We start from the raw sequence: 19,028 nt of genomic DNA on the forward strand, positions 1-19,028 counted from the left end.
ATACTATTCTTATTACACTTATGTAATCTTTTTTTTGGTAAGGACAGAAAGATTGGATTCCTTTTGTCCAGCCAATTTCTAGTCATCCACACAGCACTGCAAATTTACCACAAGATCAATAACGCAGTCACCAATCACTTCAACAGTTTTGCTGGTACACTATCTACCCATGGTGCTTTCCTTGGCTTCGCTTTCACAATAGCATGCACGATTTGTTCTCCCAGGATCGATGGCTCCACCTCCATACTCTCTGTATTACAGAGTGGCTCTAAGGAAGGATACAGATTGGCACAATATCATCTCCACTGACATTTGATAACATCACCTTCAGTGAGGGTTCCACCATCATGATCTCTTATTGTGTCTGCTGACAGGGAAAATTTTTGTAAGTCTAACCACTCTAAACATACCTTTTGTTTCCTCTTTTTGGCTCTCAACCTCTGTGCATTTTGCCCTTCTGCATTTGCTCGTCTCATCTAATCTGCTTTTGGAGGTGTAGGCTCAGTTCTTTGTACTTGCACCTTCGTTTTTCAATCTCTAAGCCATTCTTTTTCACTCTACATTGTTATTCTGCCAGCTCAAACATCATCTCTGTCAGCCACGCTGCGATCCAATGCTGACTTTTCAGAATATGTGCTTTAGCAGCTTTGAGCAGGAGTTTTCATTTTATTCCAAAGTGAGTTTGGGGTGTTCTCCTCTTTCTCCTGTACCATTGCCTCAAACCTGTTCTGGACAGAAGTCCCATAGTTTTTGTTGATTCTGGACAGATCCAAACGTAGTAGACCTGCCAAACATCTTATCTTTCAAGTTTTCATTTTATGTTTGAGGCCAACAGCTGACTGCCTGACCCACACGGTGTGCACTCAGGAAAGTCTTTATCCATTAGACCATGATGCTTCCCAGGGGTTTCCAGGGCTGTGAGGCACCTTGCTTCCACCTCCCCTTGTCTGTGCCTGCTGTGGGTCCGTTCCAACACCATCAGCCTCTGACAACACAAGCACTGCCCTCCAGGTCTCCGCAGGCACTATTCTCTCTTCACAGGTCAACGAGAGGCATACACCAACCCTCAAGTCCTCCAGGCATCTCGCTGCAGTGCCCCACCCTTGATGCACTGGACATTTACAGAATTCTCAGATCCTCTGTTCCCAAAAGAACCAGGACACCTCAGCTTACCAGATACACTACAGAACTCAGCTCTGCTTAGATTTGCACTTAGATTTGTTGGCAGCTAAAGCAAGTTTAACAAAGAACAGAGATTCAAATGTACTGGAAAGAAAGGGTTACATATAAAACACAATCATAACTTGCATACTAGAGCCTAAACTTAACTCACAAGATGCCCTGCTGTCTAACTGTGACCTTAAGAGCCACTGGCAGAGGGCCCACTGTAGTGTAACTCATATCAGGCCTGACATACTCATTACACTCAACACGTTGAAGTTGCAGCATGTCTAAAAGGTGTCATGTAAGATACCACCCATACACTGGCGACCCACTGGTCACAGAAATCATTGTGTGATGTATGTATGGGTAGTGCATTAAGAGTAACGTATGGGAGCTGGAAATATGTTCTTAAAATGCCTTTGGGAGGCAAAGGACAATGGAAGTTTCTTTCCATATCCAATAAACAAAGCCAACAAGCAGCAGTTTAGTAAGAACACCAGAGGACAAAGTCTGCACCCCAGGACAACTTCCTGGCTCTTGAGGCACAGACTATGGGTAATATAAAGGGAGCAATTAGACATCTGAGTTCTCTATCACTTGGGGAACAGCACCATTTTATTCTGTGAACAGTGGCTCCCCTGCCCTGGAGGGCTGGAGATGCTGGTAACTTGATGCGAGTAAGAAAACTGCTTAGGCCAAGACTGAACCTTGCTACGATTAAGCTTTAGTCACTAGAAAGCGTGCTTTATTTTGTTTCGTCTGTAACCATACCTCTCTTTCTCTTGCTTAGTATCACTTAGATCTCTGTCCTTTGTTGTTAAACTTACTCTTGTTTTATTACAAAACCCTCTCAGTGCTGTGTATTAAAGTGAAGTGTGAGTCTTCAGACTGACCTAACAGGCTGGTGTGCTCGGTCTCTTTGGAGGCAGCAAATCTAATAATTTCCACGTGTCCAGCGAGAGGGTCTGAACACTGCAGAGACACATCTCTGGGGGAACTCACATTGTTACCTGCAAGGCAAGCAGCATCTTGAAGAGTTTGCTGGCAAGGCAGACAGACGTGTGTGTCAAGGAGCTGATACAGCTTAGTGGCAGCAAAGCTCTCACTTGCTGAGGAAGAGGGGTAACAAGTGGTTCACAGCCCTGGATGTCCTGAGCAGGATGTCACACTAATTAAATCTATCTTACCCAAATTCTTCTCCCAGAGTTTCTCCTGGCTGTGATCCTTTTTAATGAAACAAACCCACTGTCAACTTACCTTCTAGGTGAAAGATGCAGATTGAGTCTCTGTAGCTGCAGTTATAGTCCGAAAAATCCATTGTTTTCACTTGCAAGCAGAATAAACCTGCTTGTGTTTTCCTATCTGTAATTTCCCCTGGAGACTTTGCAATCACTTGATTAGCATTTCGCTCAGAGTGTAAATATCCCCTGTAAATACTTCACAATGAAGTATACAATACTCAATTTACATGTAGACAGAAACTTCTGCCTGAAAGAGACTTGTTTACCACTTCTGGTGGCTGGCCCCAACTCACAGACTTTATAAAGATGATTTCCAGCATATGCGTACACACACCCCTTACATATTATCTGTACATACATTTTGCAATGACAATGACGACCAGTGTGACACAGGCTTTCAGTAGAGACCTTACACAACACTGTGGTGAACTAGTACATAGATCCCAGACCCAGGGGATCTCTGGAAACTTTATGCACCCAGTGTCCTCTGGTAGTCAGCATCAAGAGCTCCCTGAGACAAACACTCAATCTCCTTTATTGCTGCATTGTTACCAAGTCAATTTGGTTCCTAGCCATACTGTCAGGTGACATCCACATGCATAACATCTAGGGTGTTGGGTGAAGACGGTGTTTGTAAGGACCAACTGATTACAGCAGCAGAATTCAACTAAACCCCTTCCTCTCTCCTTTTATAAACCCACACCACTGTTTCCCACTACTTCTTTATGAGAGCTTACAGCTCCAACTTTCACATTCAGGTCCTCAATCACAAAGGAGATCTCTTTGCTTGGCGTTTTAATAAGCGTCTTCCTAAGCCACTCACAGAATCCTGTGCTGGGGACTGCACCTTGCTGTGGTGGGAAGGCTTGTACAATTTTAAGATCACACAAAATCAAATGACCCAAAGCCATCTACTGGGCACACAGCTATTCCAAGTAACCGTATGGCCTATCACTGTGTCCCCCTGCTGCATCTTATCTTTCACTACGCTTACAGTAAGGAACTGTCTTACCATGTGTTTGTACAGGGCTCAGTGAAACAGGGCCCAATCCAAATTAAGGTCCTGGGGTACTATCATAATCCAGATGATGGACCAGATGAAGACTATTACATACATTCATTTTCTGTGCAGAAAATACCATCCTCTCTACAAACACAGCAGAGGCCCCTAAAACAGGAGCCTGTGGAAGGGAAAAGATCCATTCACATGTGTTGCAACAAGGTTATCAGTTAACCAGGAAGACCAATCCAACAATACAGCAGTGAACTGGGCTAAGTTCAGGTGCCCCTAACCCCGATGTTTAGGAAAGAGCTGGGTCTCCTTACTCGTATTGGCTGGTGTAGATGAACTTCATCAAGATGAGCTCTTGCATGTGCTCATGGAAGATATCCTCCAGAGTCCGGCCCCATTCTTCCCTCAGCCACGTCCGGAATTCCTGCAGCGCGCACGCAGAGGAGAGACATGTAAAACCAATGAGCCACTCGCAGACAATTTATAATTGGGACGGTGCCTTAGCTGCACAGCATCACTCTTGGCCTTGCAACAAAATTCACGTAGATGGGGTCAGCGAGGAAAAAGCCCATGCGCCCAGCTGGTTATGGAAACAAAAATACCTACTACTTTATACAGTCCTTCTCATCCCCCACCCTCACGGCCCTTCATGAAAGGGGAGCAGGACCACTACCCCCATGTGAATGACAAAGAAACTGGAGCACAGAGTGGAAGTGACTTGTCAGACTGGGAATGGGACCCAAGTCCTTGTTGTCTCGGTCCTGACCCCATCCCCTGGATCATGCTACATGGTGTATTGATCATCAGAAAGGAGGAAGACTCAAAAACACTAGAAGATTGAGGAAAATAAAATTCCATTGACTTGTAGAATTTGTGCTCCTAAATCCCAGGCTCTGGGAAACCTGTCTCAACAGCAGCTCTGAGCAATCTCTGAAAAGCTACTACTTTAAGGTGAGTTACAATTTCATGACAACAGCATCCCTACTGAAGATATCAGCCTCTCAAGCAATCTTCTGAACCTGCATTCTTTACCTTCTAAATACAGAACCACCAGTTACTACGCTCTCTCTCACACTTACCCAACACACTGTTTCCAAAGGACTGTACGCACATTATTCATCTGCTATGGAACTGACCAAAAACTTACCTCTGCAATACATCAGTCCTCTACCAGTAAATCACTGGGGGGAAAGGTTGGTTTTTTAGCTTCACAGATGGCACAGTTTCAAGTATGAAAACTCAGAGTCAGATTTTAGCTAGATGGACTCCTAACTGAACTTCTCAGCAATGAGCATCCCTACACTGTGCAGCAGTTAACAGAGAAGCTCTCTCATGACACATCTGCTTTCTCCTCTTGACAGGCAGAGCTGCTGTATTTAATTATATTACTCCTGCACTGCTAACCAAGGTTTTAATCCCTCATCTCGGCAGACAGGCAGTAAAAGGAGCAGCTCTTACCATAATTACAAGAAAACAAGGCACGCAAGCATGACTGATATTTAATATCGTGCCTGTTTGTGACAGGCCTAACTTCACACAGGTCTCAGCACCCTGTGAGAGCTGTGAAGAGCGTGAAGGCTGCTTGCATTATTCCAGACTGGGCTGCCGAACCGCAACCCGAGGGGTCTGACATGGCATAGGAAGAACAAGGACACTGTGGTCCAAATCTTGCCACATGCTGAGAAGCGAGCGGGGAGCTGAGGATTGCTCATTGTCTTGTAACTTTGGCACACAGACAGAAACGGTCCTTCTTGCACGCCGTTGTGTTTGGCTATTGCAGCACATATGGTGCGGCAAAGCAACCAATAGTGCTCCAGTATTACAGACGTCTCCCAACAAGGTGGCTGTATAGTCTGAGTACTGAGCTGGTCCGCTGAACTGGAGTGTGAAGCCAAGCCTTACCCAGTAGCAGAAGAGGTTCCTTTGGATTGTGCAATACACAACACAAATATGCATGTGATGATTTTCAAATGGCAGCCCAAGGGCCAAGTGCAGCCCGTACCTGACGGTCTCCTTGCAACAGCAGGAGGAGGATAAATTTGGTCTGCTACAAGTTTTACCAAGGGCAAATTCAAACCACAAGTTATTTCTATCCATTAGAAAAGCCCCAAGGACAGAAATTGCCACTGATCAGCCAGCTTTGTTTTTTCCCAATACCTGTAAAATTACACACAAGTGGGCACCTTAGGAGTCGTATCCCAGCTCCCATCATGACCACCCAGATCACAAAGATTTGGGACCTGACAGTAACATCACACCCTGCTGAGCCTCACGAACACAGTTAATCCCAGTGTATTTAGATGGCTAGGCAAGTGACAGACTCTTTCTGGCCAGGCTAGAAGGGACGCTGTTACCTCTTGCCTTCCTCCTGACATCCGATGGTGATCTGTCTGGTTGCACTTCGTGGAGAACTCGTCCTTCTTTACGATCTGCAGTTATTGGGGAGGAGAGCTCAAGTTAGCAGCAGACGGATGTAGCAACGTAACAAAGGCTGCGTCAAACAGAATCCTAATGCGACAACTGGATGGCAAGATTTACGCAGTTTGCCAACCCCTCCAGGCTGCACTGATGAAACAGTGGGACTCCACAGGTGATGGCTAGAGATAATGGAGACAAAGGCTGAAGCACTTGATGCAGCAGCTCCATGCTCTGAGGAAAGGGAGCGAGTTGGCATCATTCCAAGGGAGATTCCCAATGTCAAGCTGCCTTCCACATTTAAGCCCCTTGTTTCAAGGAGCAGAATCTCCCTAGAATTTGTTTCTTAAACATCCCACCTACCCCATGGCTTATCCCAAGTACCCTCCCCAAGGCCCCTACACGGGATGACAGGTCACTTGGACACATCAGTGCATGGGACCATTTATATACACTCCTTCCCTTGACTCCCTCACCATACTTTATAACTGGTGCTCCCACGCTGGCTGATCCATCCTCTCCAATGCAGGGGCACCAACTGAAAGCAAGGCCTCAATGTGCTATCAGCCTAGAGATCACAACTGATCAAGAGATGGCCTAAATCAGTGGCTCTCAACTTTTTCAGACTACTGTGCCCCTTTCAGGAGTCTGATTTGTCTTGTGTACCCCCAAGTTTCACCTCACTTAAAAACTACACTTAAAAACTTGCTTACAAAATCAGCCATAACAATGCAAAAAAAAAGTGTCATAGCACAGTATTGCCGACTTTCTCATTTTTACGATATAATTATAAATCAATTGGAATGTAAATATTGTACTTACGTTTCAGTGTATAGTATGTAGAGCAGTATAAGTAAGTCATTGTCTGAATGAAATTTTAGTTTGCACTGACTTGGCTAGTGTTTTTTAGGTAGCTTTTTGTAAAACTAGATAAGTTGAAGTATCCCCTGGGGTATGCGTACCCCTGGTTAAGAACCACTGGCCTAAACAATCCCTTGCAGTCACTAAAGGAAAGCCAATTGAGCAGACGCACAGAGAAAAGCCTTGCACGTGACCCATCACGGTAGTGACGTCACATTCTCAACCACTGGGTACTTTTGTTTACAGGCCCAGGGAATACAAACTCTTCCTCAGTGCCTGGTGCCCAGGTTAAGCAGCCAGACTCACCTGTGTGTGGGGAGGGGAGGGAGGCACAGGCTGGAGCTTACCTGGATATGGCCATTGTGTGGCCCCTTGTGGCCGTACATACACTCGACAGTCGCACTTTTCCTCTCCATTAAGTGAATCCGGAAAAGGGGCTTGAACCTCATCGGGTCATCCACATGAGGGTCATGAGGGGGCAAGTACATCCAGCCAATGATAAACAAGCCATCTACCTGCGAAGAGGTGGGAGAAGCAAATGGAGTCAATGCTCCCCCGTCCTTCATTCATTGGGCAGCAGCTGTTACCTCAGCCCCAGAACCTCTACAGTTAGGGAGCAAGGTGGTTCTCCCGCAGGACACTGAGGAGCTGTTCTCAACAATCAGATGCATTTCCAGTGCTAGACAGCTGCTTTCTGATGCCCAGATCCCAGCCCAAATAGACACAGTGCAGCCTCTGTGAGGGGGAAGAATCACCCTTTATAGGGCTTTGTTTCATGGGATAAGCATTCACGTCTATTACTGCAAGCAGCTTGGTGCCAGATACGCATTGGGCTTTGGAGAGAGAGATTATGCTGAGGCTAGTCAAGCTTTAATTGGTTTGTGACGAGCTCATGCTGCCAGTGATTCTCTTACCGGGAGGACTTCTAGTCTCCATAATTATGTCTGGCTTTTGGATGATGAATTGTTGTGTGCTATTACTCACTGCCAGTAAGGAAAGCAATGATCCCCTTCACTTGCTAAGACGCGTAAAAGAGCCAGCCTTTCTTTCTGCAAACCTCATTGAATCCTCACCCCACAAAGGTAAAGTGGCTTTGAAGAGCAAATATTCTTTAATGGAGATTTCTCCTGAAGACCCAAGGAGAGATCAGCACTGCAGTCTCTCTTCACAAGCTAACAGTATTGAACAACTAAACCAGTGGAACTCATTGCCAGGGGATGTGATGGCAAAAACCATAACTGGGTTAAAAATACAACTAGGTCCATTGATGGCTATTAGCCAAGATGATCAGGAATGCAGTGCCATGCTTGGGGTGACTCTAAACATCGGAATGCCAGAAGCCATGAATGAGAGACAGGGTAGAGCACTCTGAAACTGCCCTTCCCATGTACACTCCCCGTGGAACTCTGGTACGGTCACACTGCTGCAGCCAGATGCTCTTGATATAACGCTCTGGAACACATATTTCTACAAGAGAGCCTTGTGCTCAAAGGTTAACAAACTCAATGGGTTTAGTACGTTAAACTGGCCAATCCATGATCCTTGGTGCAGAGGATATCAGAAGGCATCAGGCAAGACTCTATCCTCAGCCTTTCAGAGTAATCCCAATAATCCTAAACCCAGAGAGGCAAAATGACATTCAGCAGCTCTTCTGTTTCTCTAGACTTGGTCTCATTGTGGTCCTAACACAAAGCTCACTGAAGTCAGTGGAAACGTTTCCATTGAATTCAGTGGCTTTGGATCAGGCCCAGCCAGTATCATTATGTCTGATGTACTGCTCTTCAGGGACTAGTCACTCTGCAGGTAAAGGTATCACATACTGTGGCAACGAGGCTATGAGGCAGCCAAGTGACCTGCATATGGAGCATCTTAACCCAACTCTTCCTAATGCAACGCAGTGAACGCCAACTTATGCCAAAGGCAGAAGCATAAAAGTTTTAAAGGAGCTTGTATGAAATTGTTGCCAGAAGCTGATGCAACAAACCTCTAGCACATCTCTGTACTCACCACCACGTTCAGCAGTCCCCCATACGGCCCAATGTCCGGCTGCCATAGTCCCAAGATGAGTCGGTATCGGTGCAGCACTAGGGAATAGGAGACAAAGCAAGACATTTCACAAAGAACACAGCAAGAGGGATTTGAGGGGAGAGGAGGAGGCTGCCATAAAACTGCACAGGTTGTCGACTGACACCCCCTCAAACAGGGTCCTTACTGGGGTTGGGAGAGAGAATCCCAGTTCTCCCAAACCCAGGGAGAGGGGCCAATTCTGAAGACTTTCAAAAAGCTGTCACTTGAAGCCTACTGCAAACGCACACTATTCTCCTGCACAGCTTCACGCCCAGCTGGGAGAAGTGGTAAGAGCTAGCTTTTAAAGGATTTACAAAGGCAGCGATCCAAGGACCCAACTGGCGAATAACTTTCCATCAGAAAATCCTCTCATTGAGATCTGTCAATAGGCATCACATGCTCTGCTTGGAGCCTACAAGTGCAGGCTATCCACTTCCCTGACCACAAGTAAGATGCTCTCGACACCAGACAGCTCCGATTTCATAAAGCTGCGAATGCGGGGGGGATCCAGAACATACAAGTAGGGGAGAGCAGGGAAAGCAAACAGCGTTTGCTTTAAGAGACCATCCCCTTCTTGTCCTACCAGACAGACGCACCCCCATGCCTCCACTTAAGCACCTGATCCTCGTCAGATTCAACCACTAAGATGGCAACTGGCAGCTCACACATCACATAGCTCCTGAGCGCAGCATCCGATGACCAGGTGTCATTACAGATTCGACACATACAGAAGACCTTGAAGAAATCTCAATAGGTTACTGCATTTCAACGTTTCCTCAAAGCTGCTCCCAAGCATTGTGTACTGTACCATATCTTGTACTTTGGATCCCCATCTCGGAGCTAGTTAAGATTTAAATCCTATGGAAAAAGGGGGCAGAAGTAGGAAAGTTTTCCACAAACTGCAAACACAGGTGATTCTTTGAACACTGACAAATACAGCCTGCTGCAGACAGGAGTCATAAGGAACTGAAGGTGTCCACTACATCATATGCCTGCCTTCCGTGGAAAATACAGAGGCTGTTCATCTCAGATTCTAAACATAAGCATCAGCTGACCCATAATATGAGAGTACATTTACATGAACAAAGGACATAGGACTGGAAGAGACCTCCTGGGTCACCATGTCGAGCCCTCTCCATCGCAAATAACCATGTCATCATAGGAGTAGAGAGGTTATTGTACCTCTGTATTTGGCACTGGTATGGCCACAGCTGGAATCCTGCGTAAAGTTCTGGTGTTCACAATTGAAGGATGTTGATAAACTGGAGAGGGTTCAGAGAAGAGCCATAAGAATGATTAAGGGATTAGAAAACCTGCCTGATAGTGATAGACCCAAGGAGCTCAACCTATGTAGTTTAACAAAGAGAAGGTTAAGGGATGACTTGATCTGTAAGTATCTACATGGAAAACAAATATTTTATAATGGGCTCTTCAGCTGAGCAAAGAAAGGTCTAACAGGATCCAACGGCTGGAAGTTGAAGCTAGACAAATTCAGACCGGAAATTTTTAATTTAACTAGGCCAGACTGAGCTGGAGTGAATCCTGTTACTGGAAGAGTTTAAGCCCAAAGTGGATGTGTTAAAAAGTAATTGTAAAGCACTACACAGGAATATTTTCATTATTTAAATGCCACAGCAAAGAGGTGTATTTGGGATCAAGGACACTGCCGAGGGCTGTTTAAGTGCCAAACAGCCCCATGCTCGGGAAGAACTGGAAAAGCAACAGGAGAAATAAGAAATAGGAATGATTGGCCCAATTTCACTCAGCCCATGGAGTCAAACTCTAATAGCAAACTGCATGAAGGATACAAAGTGGATCAGATTTAAAATCGTCTAAGTGCAGTTACTATGCACATACCATTTAATACACAAGAAACCCCACTCATTGATACCTGCCTCCTCCACCTGGTTTGTGTACACAGCTGATAAACGCCAGTGGCTTTTAAGATTAGAACTGAAAACCTGACGTTAAGCTGTTGAACGCAGACAGCGCTGAACTGGAGGAAGAAAAGCTCTTCCATTAGAACCATCTTCAGGGCTAATGCTCCAAATAAGAGTCTTGTCTTAATGCCAGACTTTTAAATATAAGAAAGTGCCTGTTCAAAAGAGGAGAGACTTGTACTGAACAAGGTTCATAGACTTGGTTTCTGGGTAATCAGCCAGCTCCAGATTAGTTCAAGGAAGGCCATGTTTGCTTAGGGAAAGTGGCTGACTCACAGCAACATCCAGATCAGTGAGTCTGACACAATCACCCTTGAACTTTGATTCAAATCTGTTCAGCCTTCCAATGGCAGGCAAATCTAACTGAGCAGTCAGAGGCTTAGATGCCCTCCTCTCGCCAGTAATGTGAACGGCTTTTTAACAGCTGTTCAGAGCCAGAAAACTCCCTGATCAGCTGAATGGGAATAGACTGTTGCCAGACAGACCCTGCAACCTGAGCAGCATTGAAAACTAACTGCAGTCTCCCCACCCCCTCCCTGGAACTTGCTAACAACCCCCTTTGGAGGCAGGCAAAGTGTCTCAGGTGGATAGCGGATGGTCTGCATCTTGGGGGGGGATGGAGGGGGCGGCTTTGTATTTTCTCCAGGAAAATGCTAACCTTTGGGCTTCTTACCCGTGATGGCTTCATTTCAGACTGTGAGCAGCGCTGCAGTGCCCAAGCCTCAGGCAGCCCAGCAGGTGAATTCCCTGCAGTCAAGACCTGGTTAGTTACAGCTCTGATACCCACAAATGGGGGAGATTAGGGATGACCCTGCCAGATCTCTCCTGATTCTGGATGGAAGCACCACACCTCTCTCCTTTCCAATGGGCTCCCCTCCTCTCTTTGTGCCTCCAAAGAGGTGGGGAAGATAGAGATGCTCCCTAAGAAGGGGTCCCTTTGGGCTATAGGCCCCTTTCCCCATCAAGGGGATCTGTGTAGGGATTTCCTTCTGGTGGTCCTGAGCCAGATTCAGCTTTTCTGGCTCCAATGCATGCTGCCCCTGGTCAGGAGAGGTTACCTCTAGTAGGGTGATGGATGTGTCCAGTCTCAGCAGCTCATTCAAGCAGCCAACAAGGGGCGGCCAATAAGCATCAACTGTGGCAATGTCTACAACAGAGGGCTTGTCTACACAGGGGTGCTCTTGTGAAGTGAGCTGGAGTGTGAGTTTAAAGCAGGATAGCTATTCCCTCATGTCGACAAACCCAAGGATGCATCTGCTGGAAACTGACCATGACCCACCGTTCACAGGGCCCTCAGGCAGCCATCAGATAGGAGGCCATTTGAAAAAGGGATTGTATCCAGTTGGGGAAGGGGCAGGAGGAGGCACAGTCCCCTAGCTTCCTTAGGAGGGAGTTTGCTTTGGCAAGCTCCAGTATCAGTGTTATCCAGCTATGGTCAGATAGGAGAAATACAGAGAACACCACTGAGCCCATCCAATGTAATTCAACCAAGCGAGATCTACGCAGCTGGGACATGCCAGAGAGAGAACAGCACAGAGATGCTGTGATAGCCCTGGAGATATTCTTCAGAAGGGGATGGGGAACACTTCAGATGCCATGAACATTAACTAAATATTCTCTCATCACCAGCATCCGGCTTCTACCACCTGGTGACTTTAAACACAAATACTGGAGTTTTCAGTGAAATCTGCAATCTCCAGAGTGAGGGGAGGGGAACAAATGAAAGGAAGCTAAATCAATGACCCATCACAGCTGTGTCTGCAATTCTTTAAGGCTCATCCGCAGAGGAAACAGGCATCAGACGGAGGTCATTTGGGAGGGTGGGGGGGACAACCAAGAAGTTCACCATTGGGGGAACAGCCTGAAACACAACTTCAGAGCTGCTGAAAACGACACACTCGCTATATCAGTTATTCACTAAATCAGTAAAGCTATTCTGATTCCTGCTGGGCAGCTTGGCATCCCCGTTTCACTTCCTTCCAGGTGGAGAACTGGGCTGGTGGGTGCATCAGAGGGTCCAACTCAGACATGATATCGCCACAGGTTCCTGTTATGAAATGGTCACTGCTTTGCCAGGCTACTTCACTCATCCTAGTTCATGTTGAAGTCATCAGTTCCAGGGCTGCTTCAAACCCTCTTTGGCTGGCTGAAACGCAATGGCCGCCTTTAAGACTTTAGTGCAGGTGAGTCCATAGCATCCACACGTTAGCACATGCCATGAAACCGCACTCCCAAGCACCAGTGAGTTAGTATCTCCATCCTGCATTACCCTCCTCTGCAAAATAACCATGCTATCATCCCCAGATCAACAGCAGAGGTGGCTTTATACATACCCCCAAGGACAAAGCAAAACTGGTTTCTCTCACTCAAGTTCATTCATTAGATCAAAGTCCCACCATGCTCCAGACCCAGAGCATTAGACTCTTGGGCCTTGCTATTCTTCCCTTGATACATTAATCGTGGTGAGAGTTATGTTCACTCATGGAGAAAGGACAGTTTGTTGGGCATAGATGCTCCATTGGAGAGTACATCACAGGCTCTGAAATGCTATGGAGACCTGCTCTCTTTAGAGCTGTTTGCAGCGCAGAGCATGGAAAGGTATTCTGGCATACTGGGAAGTGTGCTAACAGAGCAGAGGATGGTACTGGGACTCTCATATTTTGCAACAATAAAGGCTGAATTTGTAGTTTTCCAATAGCACAAGGATGGCACCTGATTTGGATAAAGTGACATAAATCACATCATTCAGATCAAGTCTGAGTATGGCAAGCAGGAGTCTACAGTCTCCGTAGATCTATTCAGGTTCTTATACTGCATCCCTCACCATGGTATCAGAACACTCTCTCCATTAAAAGCAAAGGTGGCCATAGACTGACTAGGCTTGGCAAAACACCCCGGGGGGGGGGGGGGAGAGTGGTTAGTTTTGGTATTTTGTTTGTCTTTTTTACAATTTTGACTGTTATCAATATTTTTAAGCTTCTTTTTATTTTTCATCTGTTTAAATTTTCACAGCCGTGCAAAATTTTGGGTTTTAAGCATTTTTCATTGAGTTACATTTTCACAGTCACCAGAAATTATGGGAAGGGTCGGACAATCTTTATTTAATGACAACAGATGTTGAGATTCAAAAAGCTACACAAAGTTAACACACAAAACGTCAACATCACATGTCAAAAATATACAGAGAGTAAATATCCTTCAGTCAAACTAAGAAATTCTCAAGCAGCCTTTTCTCTTACTTTGCCTGGCTGTAAATTTCTTAACAGCATCATTGGAAATATTTTTCATTCGTTTGCGTGTGTATGGTAGATAGTTTACCAATAAAACACTAACTTTTCCAAGCCTAACTACAGCACAGAACTTGGGGTCACGTTTGGACTGCAGGCTGCACTAGAAGGCACCAAGGTAAAGGTGATCCCTAATGTATTGCCTGTGAGCGAACCATAGCTGATTACTCCAGGGTAACTCTTTATTTTCAGTAAGCTACATGCACCCAAGGAAACTTGAGTTTAAAGGTCCCATAAGTAGCAGAATCATGGAGCTTTCTAGCATAAATTTTGATTCCTAAACAGGTTCAGATTTTCAGGGTGTACATAAGCAGAGACCCCCAGTGCTCATTCACACACTGGCAGAGTTCACATTCTATCAAGGTTACATTTCAGGAGCTCTCCCTACAGAAGGAGGATAGGTCTATCAGTGGCTATTAGCCAAGATGATCTGGGATGCAAACCCATGCTCTGAGTCCCTAAACCTCTGACTGCCAAAAGCTGAGGATGGATCACTCAATAATTGCCCTGTTCCAGTCATTCCCTCTGAAGCATCTGGCACTGGGCACTGTCCAAAGACAGGACACTGAGCTAGACAGTGTCATTGTCTGACCCAGTATGACCATTCTTATGAAACTTCCCTTTGTTAGGTTTAAATAAAAATCCTGAAGTCCAGAGTGTTTTTTAATTTTATTGGGGGGAGGGAGCAAGAAGGAATTCCCCTCTGTAAACGACATGCCTCCAGCAGTGATACCTGGGCTGCCAAGTCCAGTGATCTCCCACCTACATATCAGAGAGAGGGGGACTACAGTTCAGAGAAATCTATGGGAAAGTTTCAGAACTGACAACACTTAGACTCATCCAGGGAGATGAATAAAGGGGACATATCTGCTCACACCCAAGAAAAAGCTAACCGGTAACACCCATGTTCCTAGCTTTGTCTATCTAGGGAAGTGGTATCTCGGCTTGCGGACCAGTCAGCACACAGCAGTGGCCCCATGTGACATCCTCAGGGCCAGAAAGGTAGTATTGGATGCGACCCACAATGGTAAATAGGCTGAGAAACGCTGATCTAGAGTCTGTTAGTGTCATTTCTGGGGCTGGATGGAATTGGCCTCAAGAGCAATGCAAGCAGCGCTCCTCCTTCCCCTAATGGCAAGCTGGAATGTGTTATCTCCACCATACACCCAAGCCCACTGCCCTGGAGAGCATCTGCTACCTATACCTAGTTAGTTTCCACCACAGAAAGCCATGAATAGGATGCTCTCCTAACCCCCAGCACTTCACCAGAGGGGTGAATACTATTGTCCCTATGTTACAACTACCTAAGGTGTCATCTTAGAGGGTCAGAACAAAGTACATGAGAACCAAATCACGGGAAAGCCTGGGTGACAGCTCTCCTTATTCTGCCCCCGAAGTAGTGGTTTGTAGTAACTTCACACGCCATGCAGCGCCTCGTGTGAGTTCAGTGCAGAAAGCGTTTGCCAATGGGAGGTACGTACGGCAGGTGTAAACATCTCTGTACTCCATGTGTTCGTAGTCGGGAAGGATTTTCATAAAACGCCCCGACTTCACTCGTGGATTTATACCTGGACAGACACAGCAGGGTAAGTACCAGAGAAGTTGATTCCCCTCTGACCATCACATAATGTTAATCCGAACCAACCAGACAGGAAGGTCAAGTCCCTTGTTGATTTAAGGCGCACTTCTTCAGCCCCCAGCCCAGATCAACCACTCAGAAGAATTCGGCACATTTTATGATTCCCTCATAAGTTATCGATGTCACCAAACAAATTCTGAATGGAGTCTGCGCTTATCTCAGTCTACGCAGGACAAGAGCAACCAAAGGTTTTTTCCTCTTTTCACTCTTCGATCCAGCTAATTGTTTTCGAAACACCATCTAGCATCTGTTTCATTATGCCCTCTAAGATCTTGGGTTTGGCTTTGTTCCCAATTGTCTTAGCGTAGCATGTAGAATAGAACAAACATTCATTGTTTGCACCTTCAAGCCTGAATTCTGCCAACAGTTCCAAATAAATTTTGCTGTAACTAAAGAGTTCTACATGACACTAGAGAACAAGGACACAGCACCAGGCAATTCTTTCAGGAAAGCTGAGCAAGAAAGCACCAGTAGGTTTGTAAACAGATTTTTGCTGAATCTAAACTGATTGCAAGCCAAGGATTTCATATCCCTGCAACCAGGGTAAGGTTCAGGAAAGGAAGAATGAGCTGACAAGTGTTCTGACTCTGCCGAAGTCTGAAGAAATGGCACAGGTCAGGATTCAGATTGCCAGATGCGTGGCAAGAGATTATTTACAAATGGAATAGAGTCTATAGCATGCTTTCTACCGTGTAAAACACTATGTTCTAAAGTGCTAAATGCTCACCAAGGACCTATTCCAGTGGAAGGAGACTAAAGATGTTACCTATATTAAGAGGTGCTTTCGTAATGCCGAAAGACCCCAGTCATTGGCGGGATTGAACCGGGAACCTCTGGAGCTTAGTGCATGAGCTTCTACTGCATGAGCTAAAAGCCAACTGGCTGTCAGGTAAGGCTGTGGAGCAGACTCATTTTATCTCTCTCTTTAAGTGGTCTCAGTGCCACCAGATGGGACAGAACACCACACCCAGAAGGTGTGCGGGTTACACTTTGAAGTGTAAAGAATCAGTGGGAAAAGTTGCAAAAACAGGACCATATCAGGTACGTGATTAATAGATAGTTTGGCTACGAGAAAAGCCACACTGCACAGCAAAGAAGGGTCTGAAATGACTGAGGTTTCCTTACACACTTTCGAGTTCCCCTGTGTGGCCTCCTAGGGAGGTAAGTGGTACCATTCCCATTTTACAGATAGGGAAACTGAAGCATGGGGAGGTGAAGTTACCTGGGTCAAGGCCACACTGCAACGGTCTCAGAGCCTGGATCAGAATTCAGGATTCCTGGCTCCCAACACGAGGTTAAATGCACAAGGCCACCACTGCCTCTGACAGTCAGATAAAGCACAAGGTCCATTTGAAAGGAGCCAGACATCCTGGGACCAGCAAAGCGCACTCAGGACTCTCACTCTGGTGATGTACAAAGACAAATGCTTTCATTTTTAACAAGCTGAGCCCTGCTTCTTGTAAAGGGCCATGGAACTGCAGACCAACCACTGGAGCCAATGGTTTGTCACTGCTGATTTCCTAAAGATTCTGGGTTGTTCCATCTCCTGCTAGACTAATTCAGCATCAGCCTTGGGGACCCATGAAATGCCTGGGTCCCTTGATTTTGGTGGCAAGGACAGATCAATTCACTACTGTGGGGCTTGTGTCATCCAGGCTGCTGCTGGGTTGTCACAAGCACTCTCCCAGCTGGTATCTGCAGCTGAACCAGCTCCTGTGTTAAACAGCCAATGTAGCTTCTGACCCATTAGCATGAGAGGCAGCTTGATCTTGTTAAGTAGGGAACTCCTATATTCAAATGCCAGTTCAGGGTCAAGTCCCTAATCTGCCTCTTCCTTCCCCACCCCCGTAAAATGGGGATGGAACTCACCTACCTCCCAGGGGGCTTGTGCTGACCAAGGAGTTTGTGTCTGTAAAGCACTCACATGCAAGTGGCAACACTCATCATAACGCATGGGCTGCAGCTGCTTATTTGGAGTTGTGTCCTGGAAACAAGTTGTGATGCTGTATGGAATCTAGGGGACACTTGAGACATTATGAATATCAATATTGTAAAATTGTAATGAGTTATGCCAGGTAGGCCATGTAAGGTATCTGAAAAAATATTATAATTTGCCAGATATGATAATCTCATTTTTGTGTTTGTATTGAGTTATAGATATGTCTGTCTGTATTTCAAACTTGTGCTATGCTTTGGGTGACACCCACAGACAGTTTGGCATCAGCACTGCCAAGTCTGCTTGATGGCCCATTAAGGACCATCAGCTGTACAACTGATCCATTGAGAGAAGACGGATACACCTTATGACTCAGCAAGGCACACAGGGACATGCCTATGGACAGAACCCTAAGGCTTTCAAGCCATGTGCTGGGCAGCGTGTGTTTCAAACAAAGGAAGTGCAGGCCACATGGCAAAAGACTGTAAAAGGCAGCTGCTCTTCTCCATTTTGTCTTCAATCCTACTTCTTACTTCTGGAGGAACTTTGCTACGAACGGAAGCTCTGAACAAAGGACTGAATGACCCATCCAAGCTGTGGATGTATTCAAGAAGGACTTTCAAGCCAGCAAACTCACCAATACTGCTAGGAACCTGATATATGGACTTTGAAGTCTTTGTATGTATGTGACTGTTTTACCATTTAACATCTCTCTTTTTCTTTATAATAAACCTTTAGTTTTGGACACTAAAGGACTGGCTGGCAGCATGGTATATTGGGTAAGATCCAAACCTATACTGACCTGGTAACGTGGCTGACCCTTTGGGGTCAAAAGAACATTCTGTATATGTGAGCAGAGTTATTTTAAATAACTTCTCACTGAACTGGACCTAGGTGCTGATTGGGAGCCAGAATGCAATAAAGGGGGCTGTGAGATTCCTTTTTTGCTTCTTGATAACCAGTGTGGGGGATGAGAAGCACAGTTTGAGACTGGTTGGGGAGTTTAACTTCAGCGTTACCCACCAGTCTTGGGAATATCTGCTCTCCATTTTGCAGCCTGCCCTGACCTTGGCATTTCCATTGAGGGCTGCCCCAAGCACCACGGGTCACACACGTGTTGGCACTTCTGTACAGACCCAGCACAGTCGGGTCCCCCTTCTCCTGCACAAGGTGGTTTGGAATGCAGGGGGCGGGGTGACGAGAGTAAAGGAACAGATAACCTCCCCATTCCCCTCTGTGTCGAGTTGCAATAGGTGTTCCACAGAGAATCATTGCCCTGACCTTCCCCTAAGGAAGTTATACATAACAATGGAGTTATGGTGGACAGAAGTTGCTTACACTGGGGGAAGGGAGTCAAACATTGTTTCAGAGGACCATACAAAGATAAAGCCTGCTCCGATGAATACAGGTTACCCACGGGCCAGAAAGGGGCAAACCAAACAGCTGAAGATACTTTTACAATCCTA

General features: G+C 46.0%; 1 protein-coding gene across 2 annotated transcripts in view; it reads right to left on the reverse strand.

Annotated features, from left to right (window-relative positions):
- FBXO31 (F-box protein 31) overlaps positions 1–19,028 on the reverse strand; it is a 39,855-nt gene that overhangs the window by 12,320 nt on the left and 8,507 nt on the right. Inside the window, exons 3-7 of one of the 2 annotated variants that reach the window (XM_048870690.2) lie at positions 15,469–15,555; positions 8,701–8,777; positions 7,041–7,208; positions 5,772–5,846; positions 3,732–3,841 (exon numbers count right to left, since the gene is read on the reverse strand). In XM_048870690.2, the coding sequence (XP_048726647.1) occupies positions 3,732–3,841; positions 5,772–5,846; positions 7,041–7,208; positions 8,701–8,777; positions 15,469–15,555 (517 nt within the window). The remainder of the gene's footprint in view (positions 1–3,731; positions 3,842–5,771; positions 5,847–7,040; positions 7,209–8,700; positions 8,778–15,468; positions 15,556–19,028) is intronic. The other variant, XM_048870691.2, reaches the window with a different exon arrangement.

The sequence above is a fragment of the Caretta caretta genome, chromosome 12 (assembly GCF_965140235.1).
Source record: "Caretta caretta isolate rCarCar2 chromosome 12, rCarCar1.hap1, whole genome shotgun sequence".
Lineage (NCBI taxonomy): Eukaryota > Metazoa > Chordata > Testudines > Cheloniidae > Caretta > Caretta caretta.